General features: G+C 35.1%; 1 protein-coding gene across 4 annotated transcripts in view; it reads left to right on the top strand.

Annotated features, from left to right (window-relative positions):
* Positions 1-22,970, top strand: part of BBS7 (Bardet-Biedl syndrome 7) — a 39,947-nt gene that overhangs the window by 9,054 nt on the left and 7,923 nt on the right. For 3 of the 4 annotated variants that reach the window (XM_002923822.4, XM_019804440.2, XM_034661665.1), the window contains exons 5-15: positions 2,387-2,573; positions 4,569-4,641; positions 5,055-5,171; positions 7,013-7,143; positions 8,820-8,904; positions 9,646-9,748; positions 9,917-10,109; positions 11,730-11,804; positions 14,341-14,406; positions 18,163-18,302; positions 19,231-19,395. In XM_002923822.4, the coding sequence (XP_002923868.1) occupies positions 2,387-2,573; positions 4,569-4,641; positions 5,055-5,171; positions 7,013-7,143; positions 8,820-8,904; positions 9,646-9,748; positions 9,917-10,109; positions 11,730-11,804; positions 14,341-14,406; positions 18,163-18,302; positions 19,231-19,395 (1,335 nt within the window). Of the gene's footprint in view, positions 1-2,386; positions 2,574-4,568; positions 4,642-5,054; positions 5,172-7,012; positions 7,144-8,819; positions 8,905-9,645; positions 9,749-9,916; positions 10,110-11,729; positions 11,805-14,340; positions 14,407-18,162; positions 18,303-19,230; positions 19,396-22,427; positions 22,778-22,970 lie in introns of those variants that run through there. The other variant, XM_019804441.2, reaches the window with a different exon arrangement.

Raw genomic sequence — 22,970 nt, forward strand, 5'->3', positions numbered from 1 at the left:
TTAATTAACATAGTAATCAGTACAAAATCAGGTGGTTGTTGAAATGTTTTCTTTTTAAGATCCTTATAGTATTTATTCATTCATTCATTTTTTGACTAAATGGTTCAGTTGATTCATGATCAAGGTATAAAAGAAAAAAATAAATCTAGAGATATTTAGGTTTCTGTTCCTTTGCTGTCTCTGGTCATTTTGGTTCTGAAGTAGCGTCGTTTGTTAAAAAGCTGGCTGTCAACGTTGGTAACTACCAATAGGCTATAATTTCAGGTAAATCAAGTAAGACCCTGAGTAAAAAAAAACAACTCCCTTAATGACTTCCTGATTTGTGAGATTTTGTGAGTAAAATTTTAGTTTTTTTAATTATGGGGGACTGGAAAAGGTTTTAAAGTTTATCTAATCCACTGTCCTCAGACCTACTACTTAGGAGAATCCCTTGGGAGCTTAAAAGAGTAGATTTCTCATCCTACTTGTACCTGAAGAATCAGAATTATTAGGAATGGGTGAAAAGAAAAAAGTTCTTCATTTGACTGTGATGCAGCCAGGTTGTCTAAATAACCAGACCTTGGTTTGAAAACTACTAATTCAGTCCAGAGTTCTGTGTGATGCACAGCTGTCCTGCATAATTCTGTGTAATGCACATCACATGTCCTGATGTCCAGGCTGTAAAACTCTGCCTTGGTGAGATTAAATAAAAATTAAACCATGGCAAGTTGGAATGAGTTCAGTGGTTTAACAAGAATGTAGCATTTTTGAAATGGCCAATGATAATTGTGAAATACTAAAATGAAAGTAATCAATTAATAATTTGCGTAACTCCACATTCAGAAAGGTGTGTGGACAGAGGTTTGAGGAAGATCAGGAATTTCCCAGCCAATAGTCTCTTTTGCTAGTTTGCTGGAGTGGCAGAGGTGAGATGGAGAAGATCTTTACTCAATTTTTTAAAATTTATTGTCTGAGTCCCCAGATTTATAAGGGTGCACAGGAAAGCAAGGTTATAACTTGAAAATATTCAATAAGAAACTGAGTAGTTAAAAAGTTGGTTACCATTCATACATCCTTCTCTGCTTAATGCTTCCGTCTGTCTCCACTCTTGTCAACAATAGGGATTGCAAGTAATACTTTAGAAAATGTGTAATTGCAATATAATTGCAATTGTAGTGCAGATGGATTTCAAGATGAAACTTAAAGTCTTGAAAAAGTTAGAATTTCATTAGGTTGGTAAAAATGATATTAAGAGGACTACTGAAATCATATGCAGAGCCACAAAGTGAGGCCACTTAAGCGATAATCAAAGAAGAGAAAATTAATGAAGATCATTATAGCATAGGGAATAATTTTAGTACCAAAACTTGTTAACTAGACTTTAAAGCAGTGGAGAAATAGATGAAACCTTCAGATAAAATTACATTCTTTATGATTACATGGTTATAGCAATCTAGAAGTGAAAGGTAATACACTAGTCAATGATTTTTGTCAAATTTCAGCTCTCCCAGTGAAAACTGGATTCAATATAAGAATTAGAACATTGTTATGATTATTGCCTAAATTTTGTTAAATATAATTTGAAATGAACTTGTTTTCATTTCTTTTTTCAAGATAAAATCCTAATGAAATCATTTTTTCCCACTGTTTATCATTTAAATAGATTTGCTTCCAATAGGCTTTTCCAGACAATTTAGTGTAGTAGTAAGAAAGCTAACTTTAGAGCTAAAAGCTACCAGAGCTGCAATCCATTCCATTACTAGTTGTGTGCCATTAGGCAAGTTACTTAACATTTTATTGTTCTTTGTAAAAAGGGATAATAATGGTCCCTAGTTTAAGAATTATGAGGATCGAGCTAATACATGTAATACGTGTAAATCTGTTAGGACAGTACTTGGCACATAGTGAGCATTCAGAAAAAGTTACTTTTTGACATTCATTGTCTTGTTTTCAGTTTTTCTGAGCTTATTTTTTTTTTAAGATTTTATTTATTTATTTGACAGACAGCCAGCGAGAGAGGGAACAAAAGCAGGGGGAGTGGGAGAGGAAGAAGCAGGCTCCCAGTGAAGGAGCCCGATGCGGGGCTCGATCCCAGAATGCCGGGATCATGCCCTGAGCCGAAGGCAGACGCTCAACGACTCAGCCACCCAGGCACTCCTTCTGAGCTTAGTTTTTGAGATGCCTGAGGCCTTAAAATCCTTATTTTCAGCTTTTTAAAATCAGTGTTATATCAAAAGGCTACAAAATAAGTGGGGGAAATGGCGGGGATAACTATTCTTTAAGTCTGTGATAAAATGATAGAAACTGAATAAATAAACTTTTATTTTCATATCAAAAGAATTCAGGCATTTCCTATGCTTATTTTTAAAAAAATATGAATATTTTAAATTATTTTTAATGTTCTCAGGCATATATCTGGCTCAGACCTCTTTCTCAGTGCAAGTTACATCTATAACCATTACTGTGATTGCAAAGACCAACATTATTACCTTTCTGGGGACAAAATCAATGACGTCATCTGCCTTCCAGTGGAAAGATTACCTCGTATTACACCAGTATTGGCCTGCCAGGACAGAGTGCTCAGAGTTTTACAGGTTTCTCTTATTTGCATTTTTATAGTTTTTCATAATTTATGTAAATGAGTATTGCTGAACAGTGCATACTTCAGATAAATTACTTATTACTATGATTTTAAATGTCCTACTTAAAATTATATCTGGGAAAAATGCTTTTTAATTGGAAGTTAATTTTTTTTAACTTGAGGCAAATGTATTGAGATCTTTGACAAGTTTTTAGAGAGGCATATATGGGAAAAAGGATGCTTTTCTGCCCCCATACATAATTTCTGAGCTAGTTCAGTCAGAATGGAGTGCCTTTGTTACAAAGAACCCTTCCTAGCTTTTTTTTTCTTTCTTCCTCCATTACTCTTCCCTCCCTCAAAAACCAAATTAATGGAAAAAATTAGGTTGGGGAGAGGATGTTAAGTTTTAACAAAGAAGGAATAGTTGTGATCAGGATTGTATCATTTGAGTTTATTCCACATTTAGGACAGTATGTGGACCAGAATAAGTACTCAGTAAATACTTGTTGGATAAGTAAATGAGTGATAGAGAGAAAAATCATTTTATTTTCCTTATATTTCTATTAAAAACCATGATTGGTTAAAACAACTGCATAAGGCATTGTTATTAGTAGTAAGAGTTACAACTATGTCTTCTCAAAAGTGGCTTCCAATAAGATACACATACATAAACACACCAGGATCCATAAAATAAAGTTTAAATGTAAGTATCCTAGAACAGGTGGATTACTTGGGTTAGAAAGTTGGGCTGATGATAGTGCTGTTGAACAAAACATTTGGCCATTTATTCTGTGTCATCACTGGCTTTCTCACTCTTCAGAATTTCATAGCCAGATGGCCATTTCTTGATATCAGTCCTTTAATAGAAGGAAAAATCCTGTAGTTCTATGAGGTTTTATTTTTTTTCTGTGGGAAAACAAAGTTAATGTTCAAGGTTCATTCTAGGAGCATGAATGATTAATTTCTTCCATAGCCTATGCTCCCAAAATACGATTGTTTGAATAAGGCTTTTAACGGGTGCTGGCTAGTATTCAATTAGGAATTGGTCTGGCTGATTCGAGGATTCTGCTTTGTTTAACAAGAAGAGATCCATGTGCTTACTGTAAAAATAAAAAAATCACTAAGGATTTGTGGGAAGTTAAAACTTGAAGCCTTTGCTCTGCCCTTCACATATTCCTACTCCCCGTAGACTCCCCATTTGTAAACAATCCGTTGCCCCAGAGGTAGCCGTTTTTTAAGTTTTTTTTGGTATATTCTTTTATGTTTATATAGTTAATACCTGGGAAGTTTCAAATGTAATTTTAGATAAAGCCTATGACTTTTATATGTTCTACATATATTTAATTTTTTTAAGAAAAATGTTATCATTCCGTATTTACTATAATTTGGGGGGTATTTTTGTTGGATGATTGATTTATCACAGATATTTTTCCCATATTAGTGTAAGTACTTCTACCTCATTCTTTAACAGCTTCACAAATACTATGTACTAAATGAAAACATTTCAAGTGTCAAAATTTTTAAAAAGACAAATAAATGGGTATAATTTGTTTTCTTATCTAAATAACAGGTCATTCGGTCTCTCGCTGGAATAGGTTTTGGAAATATCCAAAAGAAAAGCCAACATTCTTCTTAGGAAGTAACCTTGGGTCTGTTTAAATGTTTGAATGTGCTCTAAGTTAAACTGGAAAAAAGAAACAACTTGTTCCTGGAAAGCTGTGATAGGAAAATTTACCAGTGTCAGTCAAGTTTTTGGGCAAAGTATTTAAAATGAAAAATATTTAAAGTGTAGAATATTTTATATATTTCTTCTTGATCTTTACATTTTATATGTATTTTTAAATGAATTAACATATACAAAATTGCTAACAAAGGCAAATTAATCACAACCCTTTTTTGGCAGTTTTATTCTACAGTTCTTTATATGAATATTGATGTTATCTGTGAGTATCTGTATTATTTTAAATTTGTATTCTGTTTCAGTTTTTAAATATTTGTTCTCCTTCAGGGATCTGATGTGATGTATGAAACTGAAGTGCCTGGCCCACCTACTGTTTTAGCACTATACAACGGAAATGGCGGTAATCACAAATAAGGAAGTGCCTTATGCTAGTTAAGTCTAGATATTTCAGGTTTAATCATTTAACTGTATATTAAGTGAAAATGGGAAATTGTAGAAAGAACATGAGCTGGAATTGAGACAGTAGTCTTCCGATAACTTGCCGAATAATTCATTAACTAACAGTAATGAATTATTGAGCTTTAATTTTCAGTTTCCTCATCTTAAAATTAGATGATGAGGAAGGGTCTTATCTTTTATATTTATAAAATTCTCTGACTATATAACCAACCTTCCAAAGTAAGGGTTCCGTCTTTTTATATTTTTTAAATGAGATTTTTACGTGAACGTCAATGTATATGAAAAATTTTCAGTTTTAAAGAGATATTACAAGTCATGGGATAAATATAACATGTTGACTTTAATTATAACTAGGTGATTCCGGGGAAGACCTTTTGTATGGAACGTCAGATGGTAAACTTGGGCTTATTCAGATCACTACCTCCAAACCAATACACAAGTGGGAAACTCGAAATGAGAAAAGGCGGGGAGGTATGTTTTTGATATAATTTAGATTCTGAAATTTCATTGATTATTAAATATCCTAAATTATATAGTTCATTCTGTTTTATTTATTCATAGCACATGGTAGATTTAGCAGTTCACAGAGTCACCTTACTGTTTATTTAGCAGGTCTGTCATACTTTGATAATTATTAATTAAGAAAGCTAATAGTAGGGGCACCTGGGTGGCACAGCGGTTAAGCGTCTGCCTTCAGCTCAGGGCATGATCCCGGCGTTATGGGATCGAGCCCCACATCGGGCTCCTCTGCTGGGAGCCTGCTTCTTCCTCTCCCACTCCCCCTGCTTGTGTTCCCTCTCTCGCTGGCTGTCTCTATCTCTGTCAAATAAATAAATAAAATCTTTAAAAAAAAAAAAAAGAAAGCTAATACTAATTTAGGATAGATAGGCTTTTATGGGCTAATGTCCATCCATAACATCATTCCATGCTCAAATACATTATTCACTGTTTGGTGTAGGAAATTAATATCAATCTGAGAGTATTTAATAGGAGGCAAGGAAAACGTCCAATGGGTCAGGGAATAGTTCTGTTTTCTAGGAAATTTATACTTCTCTGAGGGAATTTATATCTGACTTAGAAGATAGTGAGATGGCTATTTATAGGTATAGTAATTGTATTCATATATTCATTTATTCCTTCAACAAATACTTGTTAGGAGAGACAGAGAATAAACAAATGAATAAATAAGATAGCTTCATCCAGTCATCTGCAAGAAATATCAGAGGGTGATGTATTAGTGATGGGTGGAAGGAGGGAGACTGTATTTAGACTGGGTGGCAATGGAAGGCATCTTATAAAGGGTAAAATTTGAGCTGAGATCTGATTGATAAGAAAAGGAGTTAGTAATGTAAAAATTGGGGGGAAATTATGCTATAGAAAGAGGAAAAAGTCAGGACTTGAGGCAGAGGTAAACTTGATTCATACAAGGAGCAGAGGGAAGACCAGTGTGGCTAAATGCATTAGCATGGCAAGAAAAGAAGTTAGGGAAGTAGCGTAGATCCAAATTATGTAGGTCCTTGTGGGCCTTGGAAAAGGGTTTGGATATTAATGTAAGTGCAGTGGGAAGTCTTTGGAGAATTGTAAGTGGGAGTATGACATGATCTAATCTACCAAAACAAAACAAAAAATCTACCAGGGAGAATGGATTTGGAGGGGAAGCAGGTCAAAATTGGAAGCACAGAGATCTGTTAGGAAGTTGTTGTTATAGTTGTTATAATTTATTTTACTCTAGACTAGAGATATAAGTGGTCGGGGCTAAGATAATGGTAGTTGGGAATGGAAAGGAGACAATTTCAGTATGTGTTTTGAAGATAGGGCTGGTAAGATTTGCTAAGCGATTTGATCTGGACTGTGAGAAAAAAGAGGAATCAGAGATGTAGCCTAGAATTTTGGCCTGAGGAACGGGGTGATACCTCACTGAGATGAGGAGAGATTGGGGAAGGAGCATTGAGGGGGTGTGATAAAGGGGAATGAAGAGTTTTCATTGGGGCATGGAAAGTTTGAGTTGCAAATGTATGTCTCAAAGAAAATGCTGAATAGAGACTTGGAATATACGAGTCTGGAGCTCTAGGGAGAGGCCAGAGCTGGAGATATAAACTTATAAGCCATTTCTATTTAGATTATATTTAAAGTCTTAGAAATGGATGAATGTAGATGGAAAAGAGGACACCTGATTATGCTTCAAGGTTTTTGTTGTTTTGTCTTCCCATTCTGATTTGTTATATACATTTTTTTTATTCTTTACTTTGTATGTACTTGACTATAATGTTAGTTTTATTAATAACTTGTCACCTCTATTATATTTTTTAAAGGGATTTTGTGTGTTGACAGCTTTGACATTGTGGGTGATGGGGTTAAGGATTTACTTGTTGGGAGAGATGATGGAATGGTGGAAGTGTACAGTTTTGATAATGCAAATGAGCCTGTCCTACGATTTGATCAGGTCAGTTCATTTTTAAAAAGACTATATATGCTTATTCATTAGATAATTATAAAGATGACTGTGATGGTTTCAGTTTTATTAAACCAAATATATTAAAATCTTGTGTTTGGCTTAGAATATTGCACCTTTGATGTTATCAGAATCTTCTTTAGACCACTCTTGTGTTTGAATAATAGACTATTGCCTTCTAGCGGAATAATAAATTACTGCTTCATTTGGTTTCTAAATATTGTATATTTGGGGGCGCCTGGGTGGCACAGCAGTTAAGCGTCTGCCTTCGGCTCAGGGCATGATCCCGGCATTATGGGATCGAGCCCCACATCAGGCTCTTCTGCTATGAGCCTGCTTCTTCCTCTCCCACTCCCCCTGCTTGTGTTCCCTCTCTCGCTGGCTGTCTCTATCTCTGTTGAATAAATAAATTAAAAAAAAAATCTTTAAAATAAAAAATATAAATAAATAAAAATAAATAAATATTGTATATTTGAAGTATTAAATATTTTGCCTTTCTATAATGCATAGTAGGTACAGGAGTAACATTTATATGTTTGGGTAACATAAACAAGACTGTTGTTTCAGAATAATCATGTTTTAGGAGTAAACTCATGTTGTTAGGACAATATCAAAATAACCTCAAGCAGAGAGAGAAAGTTGCAATTTCACTTCTAGCCACCCAAGAGTTTACTATATGAGAAGAATTACTAGATAAGAGTAATTTTAGTTCACAAATTTTAAATATAGTTTGGCTTGCTTATCCTAAGGTACAGAGTTACTGGAGAATCATTGTGCTGTAAACGGAATCTTTCATTTTCATGAAATTATGTTCTCCAGTCCATGGTTTCTCATCCTGCCTCAGGCAGGATTCATTGAGGCTGTTTTAAAAAACAACCATAAAAAAACCACAACTCAGTATCAGCGAACATTTCTTTGTCTAATTTCTCTGTTGGTGCTACCTCTCAGTTCCAGCTTTAACTGCAGATCAGCAAATACAGATGTTTTGAAGTATAGAGAAAGTATATTACATAGATAATACGGGGATAAAAAATTCTCTAAAGGTTTCATGTAGGCCATCATCTTCAGCTAATTCAGATAATAGACTAAATATATTAGGAGTTTTGCTTATGTAATTTTTTTTAAAAAAAACACTTCTTTCTTGTTGCACCTGGGTGGCACAGTTGGTTGAGTGTCCGACTCTTGGTTTCCTCTCAGGTCATGATCTCAGGGTCATGGAATTGAGCCCCACCTCAGACTCTGAGCTCAGAGGAGAGTCTTCTTAAGTTTCTCTCTCCCTCTCTCTCTGTCCTCCCTACCCCCTGCTCAAGCACTTGTGCACACACTCTCCCTTTCTCTCTGTCTCAAATAAATCAATATTTAAAATAAAAAAGCAGAAAATGTCTTTATATAAATAAATGATTTATGTTCATTAGGTGACTGATGAGGCTAGGTGCAACACACAAATATAGGAGTCATTTTCAATCTTCTTTCCCCAAATTTAAAAGCACTGGAATTTTCTGCCATTTGTGCAGGATTTTTGCCTTCCAGTGTCATTGTTTCCACATGGTAAGTATTCAATAAATGTATGTTGAATGTCTGGAGATGGGAAAATAAGTTTTATGGCTCATTTTAATATGTAAACTTTTTAGTTATTAATGAAGTGCTTGATCTTAAATTTATTTTAGATGTTGTCTGAAAGCATCACATCTATCCAGGGTGGTTGTATAGGGAAAGACGGCTATGATGAAATTGTGGTATCCACATATTCAGGTAAGGTAAATGGTAATAAGTAAGGAAAGAATCAATAAGAAAAAACTTAAATTTAATAAATTAGTTTTGATGACTACTTTTTAAAAAAAGTGTTAGTAAATCTTACTTACATCATTAAACCTTTATTGGTTAAAAAATAAGGAGGGAAGGAGTGGGTGTATTGATTTATAAAACAGTTAATATTTGAATACTACTTGTTAAGAGTACTTAGCATGCTCTAGTATTTTGAAAATTAAATGATGTTCTTTGGTTTAAAAAGAAGTATTTACTGAAATTTAGTTTATGTTTTGTTATTGTGTACATTTCTTACAAAAATTTCCTTGCTTTTGAGTTTGTCATTTTTGCATTCTCAAAATAGCCAATATGAGTGTTTAACTTTCCATGACAATGATTTTTGAAAGACTGTTTTAATTCATCAGGTATTCGCTAGAATGTGTTGACTTATTCCATACTCGAAAACTAAAACTACAAGAAGTGAAAGATTTCCTTAATCATAGTATTAGAGTGTTTCAGGCAAAATAAAAATAGTATCACAAAATGCTTAAGTAATTTCTTTATGGTTTGAATATTTTCCAGCTTGATTTCTTTTGTTTTTGTTTTGTTTTGTTTTGTTTTTTGGAGGAGAATAAGTCCTAGGACTAAATGAGGTTGCTGTTGGTGGACAAAGGGGCATATATAATTGGGGTTTCTTTTAACACTAACAGCACTTAATGGTGCATGATTGTAATTTCATCTCTACAGGCTGGGTTACAGGTCTGACAACAGAGCCTATACATAAGGAAAGTGGACCAGGAGAAGAACTGAAAATTAATCAGGAGATGCAGAATAAAATTTCTTCTTTAAGGTAATTTTGGACTTTTTTGTTTACTTTTTTTTTCATTTCATGAAGTGTGTGGTTGTTTTTTTTATTACTAAATTTTGCAGAAGTTAATGTCTCAAATTCTTGCCATCATTCTAAGGACTTCAAATGTGTATACTTATAGGTGACAGAGTTGTATGTATTTTCCTCTAGGAGTGAGCTGGAACATCTGCAGTATAAGGTACTACAGGAAAGAGAGAAATATCAACAGTCTTCTCAATCAAGCAAAGCAAAATCAGCAGTACCTTCATTTAGCGTAAATGATAAGTTTACATTAAGTAAAGATGATGCCAGCTACAGTCTCATCTTAGAGGTGCAGACGGCAATAGATAACGTCTTAATACAGGTAAGCAAAATGTCTAATTTATTTGTTTTGTGATTGGATTTTGCAGACCAGTTATATGCAGTAATTATTATTGTTGGATTTTGCAGACCAGTTATATGCAGTAATTATTTATTGAACACTTAATTTTAGGCAGTAATTTTAAGTGTTTATCTTTTTTTTTTTTTTTCAAGATTTTATTTGAGAGAGAGAGAGGGAGAGAAAGGGAGAGCACAAATGGCGGGAGGGGCAGGCAGCGGGAGGCGGAGAAGCAGACTCCCTACTGAGCAGGGAGCCCAGTGCTGGGTGGGCTCCATCCCAGAACCCTGGGACCATGACCTGAGCCAAAGGCAGACGCTTAACCAACTGAGCCACCCAGGCGCCCCTTTAAGTGTTTATCATTTAAGCATTGCGTTTAGTTTAGATAATTTTAAAGGCTTATCTTAATCTTCCATTAGAAAATCAATTGCTCATAGATTACCTAAATTATATCTTTACTTTTTATTTATCCTATAAGTATCCAGCAAAAGACTGATGAACTTAAGTTTCAGGAAACATCAAAAAGAACATTAAGGGTTTTGTTCTTTGGATGACCTTTAAGAGAATTTTAAGAGATGTGATTAAAAAACTGCAGTATTTAATGCCCTTCTTAGAATCTTTTTTTACGCTTCTAAAATGGTAGCTTACAGTACAGCTTGCTCATTAGCTACCAGTTTCTAGGTAGGTCATTAGACAAAGTGGATAATGACAAAGGGTAGAATTTAGAGATAATAAAATACAACACCATTCAACAATATATTTAATTAGTTTTTCTTTAAATTGGATGATATTCAGGGAGTAGAAAAGGATGATAGTAGGATGAATGGAAAACAAGCAAAAGATAGAAAATCCATCAGAAAATGAGAAAAGAATAAAGACAAGGAAGAAGACAAGGTTTAAAAAGATGTGGGGGACAGATCAGATTATTAAAAAGTAAAGGCTGAAATCTGTCTTAAGTAATGCTAGCTTAAGGGCTGCATTAAACAACTCATTTACCTAGAACTGATTGCAACAGCAGTGTCCTAGAAACTACCTCTCCAAAGGAGATCAAAAATGATCTCCTTTCTGTGTTATAGGTGAAAATAAAATTGATAAAAATGAACTGATATAATCAGAATGGCCTTATTAGGAAGATTATACTTTAAGAGGGGTGGTGAGAGATGAGTCTGTGATCCCTGATAAAATTAGAGAAAAAATTAGTCATTGTAATATAGCATTTATTCTTTATTGCATTTATTTTCTAGAAGTACATATTATCAAATATAAATTAAGAGAATTCACATGCTCAGATTTAAAGATGACCATGAACTAGAACTAAAGAGAACCCTTACAGAAAATAATGTTTTGTTGGGTGCCTAAGTGGTTCCTTTGGTTAAGTGTCTGCCTTCGGCTCAGGTCATGATCCTGGGGTCCTGGGATCGAGTTCCGCATAGGGCTCCTTGCTCAGCGGGGAGCCTGCTTTTCCCTCTCCCTCTGCCTCTCCCCCACTCTCATGCTCTCTCTCTCTCTCTTTCTTAAAGAAATAAAATTTTTAAGAGAAAATGTTTTGTGAAAATTTTTAGTTTTCCATCTGAACCATTTTTTTTTTTTAAATATTGACTGTAGAGCGATGTTCCAATAGACTTACTTGATGTGGATAAAAATTCGGCTGTTGTCAGCTTTAGCAGCTGTGATTCTGAGGTGAGTAGAAAGTATAAAGAATTTTTCAGACACTTTCCTTTCTATTATGCCATTTTGAATAAAGTCTATAAATGCTACTAGGGTTTTATGTTTCTTCTTCAATCTCTTTTTCATAATCTTTCCCTCAAAATCTGCTTCTGCTCTTTTTTCCCTGTTTTTGGATAATCCAGAAAACTGGGGTGTTGTCCTAGATTCCTTACTTTCTCTGATCTGTTAAATCCAGTTAGTCACTAGTTTCTGCCAGTTCTATCTCCTTGGCTCTTACATCTCTACTCTGCTTCATTTCTACTTCTTTATTTTTTTTAATTTAATTTTTATTTTTGTTTAAGATTTTATTTATTTATTTGGGAGAGAGAGCACATGTGAGAAGAGGGATAGAGGGAGAGGGAGAAGCTGACTCCCTACTGAGCAGAGAGCCTGACAATGCAGGACTCTATCCCAGGACCCCAAGATAATGACCGGAGCCAAAGGCAGACTCTTAATGGACTGAGCCACCTGGGCACCCCTTCATTTCCACTTCTGGTAACTTTCCAGGCCCTTATCACGTTTGCTTGAACTACTTGTCTACCAGTATTTCTGCCTCCAGTATTGCCTCTCACCTCTAGGCTCTACTGTACACTGCCACCAGAGAGGTCTTCCTAAATTACAAACATCTCTGTGTCATCTCTTCTCTCAAAACATTTTAAAGATTCCTTATTCCTTGTTGCATATAAGTCTAGATTTCTTATCGTGGCATAACAACTTTCTGTGATTCAGCTCTTGATTATATCTCTAGCTTATCTCTTAGCAGCTGCTGCCTTCCCTCCCATGCACATTATTTCTGCCAAGCTGAAGTTCTTAAAATTTCTTGAAAACGCTGTATAGTTTCACACATCCTACATTTGAACATGGTCTGTTCCTTCTGCCTATTCTTTTTCACCTTTTCTGGGCTTTTCGAATCTTACTTAACCTTTATCTAATAGACATTTGTTGAGTACTTCCCATGTGCAAAGTACCTTGGATGAGCTTTTGGTTGGCTATGCTTACTGTATCACTTCTTTTTGCTTAGTGCTAGCTGACTAGCATTCTCAGAGCTAAGTGTGGCTCCTGAAGAGAAGCTAGGGTAAAGATAAGGTCTGGAGTAGTTGTATTGAAGAAGGCAAGCCAGAGCAGGAGATGGGGACTAGAGTTGGCAGGTAGTTATACACATAAAAAAGGGAGGAATAAAAAGAGCAGATGAAGAACAAAGTTGATGGCTGTATTAGGGAATAGTTTTCAATGTAATTTTATCGTAAAGCTTTTTTTGATAAGAGATTTTATAACAGCTGTATTATATAATATGTATTGTTTGTCATCCCTGTTTGAGAATAAAGCATGAAAGATTGGGGCCTACATTTTATTTTCATTTAAAAAAATGAAGTGATCTTAAAATTTTGATTTCTTAGTTGCTGTGAAAGATTAACCTATTTTATTTACATCACTGCAGGATTCTTTGAAATGAGTATTTTATACTAATTTAAAGCCTATTTTCTAGAATAATGGGTTTTAAAAAGCCTTGTTATGAGATTTCAAGTATATACAGAAGTAGAGACGATAGTATAATAACCTCATGTACTCATCAATAACTTCAACATATGACTAGTCTTGTTTTCTGCTCTTCTCCTTCTCCTATCCCAAACCTAATCCTGGTATTTTTAATCTTTATCGTCTTATCCATAAATACTTAAGTATATAGTATTTGTTTTTAATCACATGAAAGCATATTTATTCGTAGGTTGACTGATATTCTATGTTTACTAAATTTAAATGATTTGAAATTAAAATGGTCAAATTTTCTTTTTGATATTAGCATCTTTTTTATTTTTTCAGTTATTTATTAAAAAGAGGAAAATAGCAGTACCTGAAAATTTCATACTAAATATTTCATGTTGCTTTGTTTTTGCAATTCCTGCACAGATAACATTTCTCTATTTTTAATAGTTTAATATTCAGTTTCAGGAAGTTGTAATATTTGAAGTAACCTCTCCAATTTAGTTCAACAAACATGTATTGAATGCTTACAGTATCATCCCAGGCTCTGTGCTATTTGCTGGAAATACAGAGAGGAGATATTTCTTAGTCCTCTATAAGTATTTGTGAAAGTCAAAGACAGTCAACCCCAAACACTGATGTTTTTGTCTTTTAATATAAACATTAGGAGTGTGTGCTGTCAGTTAAATTTTTAGGACAATTAATATTTAAATGTTATTGTGGAAGCTCAGGATGGAAAGAGCATGAGCTTTAGAGTCTTAAAAGATACGAATTTGGATTCCAATTTCATTACTTACTAGCTTTTGGGAAATTTTCCTAACCTGTAATGCTGCAATTTATTTGTCTGCTAAAACTCACTTAGTGAAACTTCACATACGGTTGTTTGCAAGAATAAAAAAAGCACTTCTCACGGTGTCACCCAAATGATATGTGTTTAGTAAATGGTAACCATTATTATTTTTGATGATGTTTTTATTATTAAAAAACGTGAATTCATCCTTTTTCCTTAACTTTGAATTCTTCCCAGTCAAATGACAACTTTCTTCTCGCTACTTATCGGTGCCAGGCAAATACCACAAGGCTGGAACTCAAGGTAAAAACGTTTGAAATTACCTTTAATTGAAAGCTTGAACTTTTCTTCCCCTTGGTATATCTTGCAACATATGATATAATTTCTCTGTATTATTTTCTCCCTGAAATGAGTCATTTTGGAGTAATGACTTTTGGATGACCAGTTAGGTTTTAACTCAGTCGCAACCATTATCTCTGCTGTTGGCTTCTCTAAAATTATACATCCTGAATTTGCTCTAGGTGGAATTTTTTTTTTTCTAATTCTCTGTCATGGAAAGTTTCAAACAATGACTTCAGCTTCAGCACTCATCAATTCATGGCATTCTTATTTATACTGTCACTGTCCATTCCAAATTATTTTGAAGCAAATACAGGATATTTTGTAATTTCATTTGTAAATATTTCAGTACGTATGTCCAAAAGATAAGAACTATTTGTTAAAGCATAACCACAATACTATAATCACACCTATGGAAAATTAACAATAATTCCTTAGTATCATCAAGTATTTAGTATTTAGATTTCACTGATTTTTGTTTTTACAGTTTGTTTGATCCAGTCATGGTCTATAATTTGGTTATTGAAGTATCTGAGCATTTGCCCTTTATTTTCCTACCACCCAGATTTCCAATAATATCATTTATTACCATCTATTCGAGAGAATATCTTTTAATGTTTTCTTTAGCAATTTAGTAATATAATCTTTTTTATAATTAAATACTGATTGTAGCACACAAATCTATTTTAGTTATTTAATTCATGTGAAGTTTTTTTAAAAAATTATTTTTGATACATTTATGATCTAAATATTAAGGACTATAACTCTTTACATAGTGTTGCTGATGTTCAGAGACTCAAAGCCTGTTTTTTTCAAGAGAGATGCTACATAATAACCTTTTCACATCTAGTTAAGGAAATTCCAGTTAAATGTAGGGTTTTTTCTAAGCAATTTATTTTAGTCTGCATAAGTTCCCTTTTGTGTATTTTGAAAGAAAAATTGAAAACTGGAATAAATTTATTTCTAAAGGAATATACTTAAACATATTTTATGTAACTTAATTAAGCATTTTAAATTACATTTCCACTGAACAAGACTGTGCCATTAAATTGGGAAGTAGGCCTAAAAATATTAAAAAGCTGTGTTTTTTTAAAATTGGATGCAATAATAGATGCGAGAAAACTGAAAAAGAAGAAAAAGGTGGAACTTATTTTGCCATATGGTAAAGCATCCATAAAACTACTATAATAAAAATAATGTGGGGTATTTATAAGGCCTAAAGAAATAGGCAGTACAACAGAATAATCTAGAAATAGAGCCCACTACACATTTATGGAAATTTAACAAATGTCATTTTTATGTAGGGAAAAATACTATTAAATAATTATTTCTATTTAAAAATTGGTATTGACACAATTGGCATCGATCTGGAAGAAAATTAAGTGGATTCTTATCTTAATACCATAAATAATAAATAAATTCAGATGAGTTAAGTACCTAGTTATTTTTAAAAAGAAGGAAATTTAGTTGTCTTCTAGATAATGGGTGAATATCAGTAAAATACAAAGACTGTCTATAGCTTCTTATTTAAAAAAAAAAAAAAAAAAAAGACTACCCAGTAAGGAAAATAGGCCAAGAATATGTATAGACAATTCATACAAGGAGTCAAAATAGCTAACAAATATTAAAAGAAAATGTTCTACCTTATTATTAGTTAGGGAAATTCAAATTAAAATAAACAAAAAACATTTTCTGGTCTAACAGATTGGCAAAAATTTTAGAAAGCAACATCACCAGATGGCAGGGTTGAGAAAAATGACACTCTCAATCATAGCTGAAGAAAATAAAAACTGTTACAGCCACTTTGGAAAAATAGGCAATAGTCCCATTTGGAGGAATCTTTTATAGCAATAAAATCACAGTATTATACACACAAATATGTTCTTAATTAACTGCAGCATTGTTTGTAGAGTTAGAAAAGTGGAAACAAAATGAACATTTAATAATTGAATGCTTGAATAAATAGCTGTTTATACATTCCATGGAATATAGCACAGCTGCAATAAAGAATTCATTGATTTATTCCTGTTAACATGGAGTCAATTCCATGAAAAACAAAATGTGGATAAAATCCCTATATGTGTAAGAAAGGTGTGAAAAGAAACACACTTGTCTGGTATGATAAGTTATGCAGTAGGGGGAAAGCATGGGTGGGTTGGGAGTGGGTAGGAGGTGATGGCATTAGGAGAGGCAAGGATAAGGGAAAAAAGTGATTATTAGAAATAAAAACAAAAGATGTCTGTGATATAAATTTATTCATATGAAATTATGCTTTTGTTTTTGTACATCTGCATAGAGAAATGTATGAAGGCATGACTACCAAAATAGCAATAATGATCACCTCTGGATGGTAGGATTTTAGGTGACTTATATGTTCGTCCTAATTTTTCTTTATTTATATTTTTTAATAATAAATATAAATTGTTATATAATCAAAGCAGTATGACTTTTTGTTCTGGAAAAAATTATGTGCCAGTGTAAACTTACCTTTTAAAAAGAAACCCTGAAATGTAGCTGTGTCAGGTGTATTTTTTATTTCCTGTCTGTATTTTTATTTTTTATCTTTTTATCTTTCCTCTCTTTCCATTTAGAGCAATATTTGCAGTGTAACACTTGCAAAAAACCTCGCTTTAAACTTTTATTTATGTTTCCCATTTAGGTAAAACATTGATTCCTCCCCCACCCACCAACAACATGCTAAGAAAAGTCTGAATTAAAATATCAGCTAGGTTAGGGAAGCTACCATTGTAATAAAAGAGGTACTACAATCCATCTCTTGAGTTTGAACTGAGTGGAACGGAAAGTGGGCCAGGAGGGAGAAACTGGACAACTTTCCAACTCCTCTAACATTAGTTCTTCACAGTTTAATGAATTACTATTTTCTGTTAAGTGTAGTTTTTCACTTCCTGTTAAGTGTTTTGAATTCTCAGAATGTTCAACCAGGTATATTTAAAATAACTCAAAAGAATATCCTACTCCAAATACGTAATAATTAGATGGTGTATACTTCTCTATTTTCATAGAAAATCAAGAATTAAGTTCTTGGTAACATTTTTTCTGTCAATAGTTTTTTTTTTTTTTTAATTATATTTTAGAGATAGAGAAAGAGAATAGAGTGATGGGAGGGACAGGGGGAGAAGCAGACTCCCCACTGGGCAGGGAGCCCAACACGGGGCTCAATCCCAGGACCCTGAGATCATGACCTGAGCCGAAGGCAGACACTTAACCAACTGAGCCACCCAGGGGCCCCTCTGTCAATAGATTTTTATAACAATAACTATATGCTCTAATACCCTCATGAGAAATGAAGTATTCCATTTAAATTATAGTTATTTAAAAACTCATCCCCTCAACAAAAATGTCTAAATTTTAACCATTTTTTATGTGAATCTTATGAAATATACACCTGTGTTTTTAGATGTGGTGGGTAGGATGTGAGAATGTATGTTTTTTGAAACGGCATAGCATTGCTAAGTATAGACAAATCACCTAAATGTATGTGGCGGGGCTCACTTTTATAGATAAAGTTTGCTTTTGACTGCCAAATCTTTTAAAATTTTCCTTTACTCTAGGTAAAAAGTAGTTGTTTAATAGAACGTCATTATTTACTTCAGAATATTACAGAAGAGATTAAGGTACTTGATTACTTGTGTTGAACATTTTAAAGATAACGTGTTATGCTGCTAGATTATTTTTATTTTCTCTTTTGTGTTAAATCAGATTCGTTCAATTGAAGGCCAGTATGGCACACTTCAAGCGTATGTGACTCCGAGGATTCAACCCAAAACCTGTCAGGCTCTCCAGTACCTTATCAAACCCCTATCACTCCATCAAAGAACTCACTTTATTGATCATGACAGGTAGGACAAAGGAGGAAGGAATTTATTTTTTAGGATATTACATGATGCAAATAAACTTGCTTTTCATTTTTATAGTATAAATTCTGGTAGCCATTTATACATTTTAAAAATTAAATATTTAAACAGTATGGATTCATATTTTTAATATAAGATTTGTCTTTTAAAAATTTGTTTGAGTTGAACTTTCCTATCTTTCTCATATATTACCATTCTGATATCAGTAGAGTAATAGTTCTCTCTCCCAAACACCTATGATGAATAAATACGATTTAGTATTTGAGTTTCTCTGTGAATAGGATCTTACAGTAGTAGCCTCAAACATTATATTTCCTTTCTATTTCACCTCAGGGAATACTGGTAAAGCAATTCGTTGGATAGTCCCTTATTTCTGACTTCCATTCCAACTTAAGCATCCTCCTGTTGGTAGTTTTCACTTTCTTTATTCTATATCCCTGCAAGATAGCAGATATTTTTCTCTAACTTGCCCAATGGCTCAGAGTTAGTAAACAGCTAGTAAATAATGGAGCAGGGTTTCAAATCCATGTCTATTTTACTTGACAGCCCAATACTTTACCTTCACATTATACTGATTCTTTCCCTCAGGAAATTCTTAAGTACGTTTTGTAGTTTAGATACGTGAACTTTTAAAAAATGAAGTCTACCTGAATAAACTGAATTTTACTTGTAAAGCTATTGTGTTACTTAGTTGCCTATTAAAAGCACAGATATAGATAAGCATTCTTTTTTTCCATGAAATTGAAATTTTTAGTTATCTGGTGGTTAATATTAATCTGAGGAAAATTAAATGGATACTTTTATATTTGTTTAACCACTATTGCAGAATTCTGTTTGTTCATGTGTGCTGTGTACATAAATTACCTCCATGTGTTCCCACACACAAATGTGTACGTCCACTATTAAATTACAGACCCATGAATACACTGACTTTAACGGGCCAGTTCAGTTTTGCTGAAGTTCACTCCTGGGTGGTTTTTTGCCTGCCTGAAGTTCCTGAAAAACCTCCTGCAGGAGAATGTGTGACATTTTACTTTCAGAACACCTTCCTGGATACACAACTTGAAAGTACCTACAGGTAAATAAAACTTATTATTGGTTCACAAGTGTTTTTTAATAAATGGAGCTTCTAATTTTTCATTTGTTTTAAGGTAGGAATAACTTGAAAATAATGAGATTGAAAACATGTACTCTTCAAGGGAATCTATTGAAAAACAAGTAAAATTAATGAGCTTAAAAAAATGAGTGAATAAAGATGAGTATGAAAGATATTTCCTATTCCCAACAATAACCAGTTAGAAAAAAAGTTATTTGAAAAGATCTTTTCAGAGTAGCAATAATAACAATATCCATATAAAAATCTGTAGGAATATTCATTAGAAATATGCAGAACTTACATGAAGAAAACCTCAAAATTTATTGACATATAAGACTTGATTAAATGGAGTAATATATTCTACAGTCATCAACAGGAAGACTTTGTAAACATGGCAGTCTTTCCCAAATTGTTTCAAACATTTATCCTAATTCCGATAGAAATTCCAGTTGAATTTCTTTATGCAAAAATAGGAAATGGCACAGAACTTGAGAGTTTAGAACATACATGCTTTTGAACCTATCATGTTAAAAGGTGAAGGTCATATTTTTCTACACTCTTAAGCTCCTAGTTGCACTCCTGCCCCTTCACTGTCACTACTCACTAATTTCCCATAGGCTTCCATAATTTCTGTTTCTGAATAGAGTAGAGGCTAAATTTTCCTTCTCCTTTGTTCCTGTCTCTGAATGTGAAATGACCTGCTTCTTGGGTAAGGCTAATTTTTCTGTCTGCTCTTTGAACTTGTACCTCATTTTTTTTTTTAATTTGGGAGGGGGGGTGCCTGCGAGACCATGGGTGGCGGGGGGGTGCAGTGGAGGAGGGGGCAGAGGGAGGCAGACTCCCCACTGAGCAGGGAGCCCCATGTGGAGCTTGAAACCAGGACGCTGGGATCATTCCCTGAGCCGAAGGCAGGTGCTTAACCAACTGAGCACCCAGGCATCCTGTTTTTGGGTGTTTTTTGTGGGCAGCAAATTAAAGTTTATTGAGCTATAGTACAAAGCTCCCAAAGAGGGAGGGGACCCGAGAGGGTTGCCCTCTTACTTCTTTAAGGTGTTTGCATTCTCTTTCTCATATCTGTAGATTTGTTTATTTGACCTTTTGGTGTTTTTTTGTTTTTATTTTGTTTTGGAGAGGAGTGGACTTCTTATTTGTCTAGGTTTTGAGATCAAGAAGTCTCCAGAAATATAACTGGTTTTTTGCATCAGTTATATGGAGGTGTTTTACTTGAAACCCTTCAGGGGATCTTACATGTGTCTAAACCTGTAATAATGACTCCTGTTTTCAAGTACCACAGTGTTATGGGATTTTTTTTCTCCTTCTTCAGTGTCCGCAGTTCTTGGTCATGCTGCTTCGAAAAATGAAGAGGTAGACCAGACCAAGAGTGGTGGGAAACAAAGCAAAGATTAATAAGTGATAGCAAAGTGATAGTACAAAAGCTCCCAAGGAGGGAGGGGATCCAGGAGGGTTGCCACCAGAGTTTCTAAGTCTAGGGTTTTTTTCATGGGCTTGTTGAGACAGGCTGTTTCAATTTGATTAACCCTCACTGCACCTGTCATCCGATCAGGTCACCTATCATATGGGAAAAGGTGGAGGGCTCCTCCCAGGGTGGTGTGAAACCCTTTTAAGGGTGGTTTTTTCTTGGGGGGGGGGCGCAGCTTGTCCCTGCCTGCCTACTTTCCAACTACCCATCATTCCCCCCTCTGAAGAGGTAACCCTAACTTCTTTTAGAGAAAAAGGGCGATGCTACTTCGGGCTGTTCAGAGATGTTGGATGGAGTGGCAGTCAGGGTTCCTCTCATCCCGATCTATCAAGGGGTCCACGGTAGATATCTGGTTTGACCTCTATGTGAGGCTTCTTATAAAGCTGGTTAGGGCGTTTAAGAGGCAAGGCCCAAAGCACAAGTACAGTGCTTTGTACTGTACAAGCAAGACCGAATACAGCCAGAGGTTCTGTGAGAGATAGAGGATGTAGGGAGAGTAACAATGTCTGTGTCATGTTGCTTCAAGACTAGTTTGAGGTCCTCTCTGGGTTCACAGAGAGATTGTTGTTAGGCCGCATTGGGTACCAGCGTTTGACTCTGGTCAAAACCTATGTCCAATAATCAGTGCTTTAGCACTCTGTCCTATTAGGAAAAGACCTAGATGTAATCCTATTTATCATCCAAGCAAAACTTTCTTAACAACTACCCATGAAAACTTTGAGATAGACAAGATTAACCACCATTTTAACATGAGCTTATTTGACATTCAGTAAACCTAGGTAGAATTGTTCCCTGCTCTAAACCTCATCAGCTCAACAGAGGAGCAGACGCCATGTTTTTTCCACCAAAGTGGAAATACGCAGTCCGTGTCAGGCTAGAGAAGACAGGGAATTTCCCCAAAACAAAGGGAGTTTCAGTTTGGGGATATTTGTCAAAGTCTCGGTCCTGAGGTAGACTAACCACTGTTGGCTCCAATTATACCCATTAACCCCAGGAATGAGGAAGAAGCCCCCATGTACTGCTCAGTCCCTCTATGATGCAGGTTTGTAAGTGATATGGTGATACCAGTTTCCAAGGGGATAGTTAGGATCCTAATTGGGGTCTTGAGAGGATCCCAGCTGGGGTCTTGAGGAGGTACAGCCTGAGCTCAGTTGGAAAATTAACCTGGCCTTTGATCCCCTTATCTTTCAGCAGTGGCCAGAACCTGATATTTTTATGCTTTGCAGAGGGTCTGACATAACAAAAGCATTACACCCAAGTTTGGAAAACTTTGAGGTCTCCCTTTGTCTCAGGTCTTATAGTTGTACTTCCCCTTGGTCCTCCTTTGAGCACTACCTGTTCTTGCAGAGTGTAAATCGCTCCAGCACCCGCAGGAGTTCCAGGATAGGGTGGGACAGGTAAGGGGACCTGATCTCTCACCTTAGGAAGGGTGGAGCCAAGGGTGGAGATTCCCCTGTGGACTCTATTTGTCTATCTACTTTTGATGTGGATGTGGTATACCTTTGTTCCTTCCCACCCCACCCCCACCCCCTAGGAGTGGGGCATCGCAGAAGAGAGCAGCCAGGAGGCTGGGATCAATCCTACATTGCTGAGATCAGAAGAAAAGGAGACGCCTTTTTCCCAGTTAAAACCTGGAAGGCCTTGTCCCTCATGCGGTGGCTATGTCTCATCCTCCAACTTGTATTGTGGCCATGCCCTAGAACAAAAGAAAATGAGTTGCCTCTGCCCAGTTAAAACTAGGATGGCATCAGGGGCGCCTGGGTGGCACAGTGGTTAAGCGTCTGCCTTCGGCTCAGGGCGTGATCAGCGTTATGGGATCGAGCCCCACATCAGGCTCCTCTGCTGTGAGCCTGCTTCTTCCTCTCCCACTCCCCCTGCTTGTGTTCCCTCTCTCGCTGGCTGTCTCTATCTCTGTCAAATAAGTAAATAAAATCTTTAAAAAAAAAAAAAAAACTAGGATGGCATCCAAGTTAACGATATTGAGCTATACTTATGAGTCTGATACTCTTCCTATAGCTTATAATGCCAGGAAGGGACTTTAAAGGAGTAAGGGTCTTGGTCCAGGAATTACCCATCT

Source organism: Ailuropoda melanoleuca, chromosome 5 (assembly GCF_002007445.2).
Source record: "Ailuropoda melanoleuca isolate Jingjing chromosome 5, ASM200744v2, whole genome shotgun sequence".
NCBI lineage: Eukaryota > Metazoa > Chordata > Mammalia > Carnivora > Ursidae > Ailuropoda > Ailuropoda melanoleuca.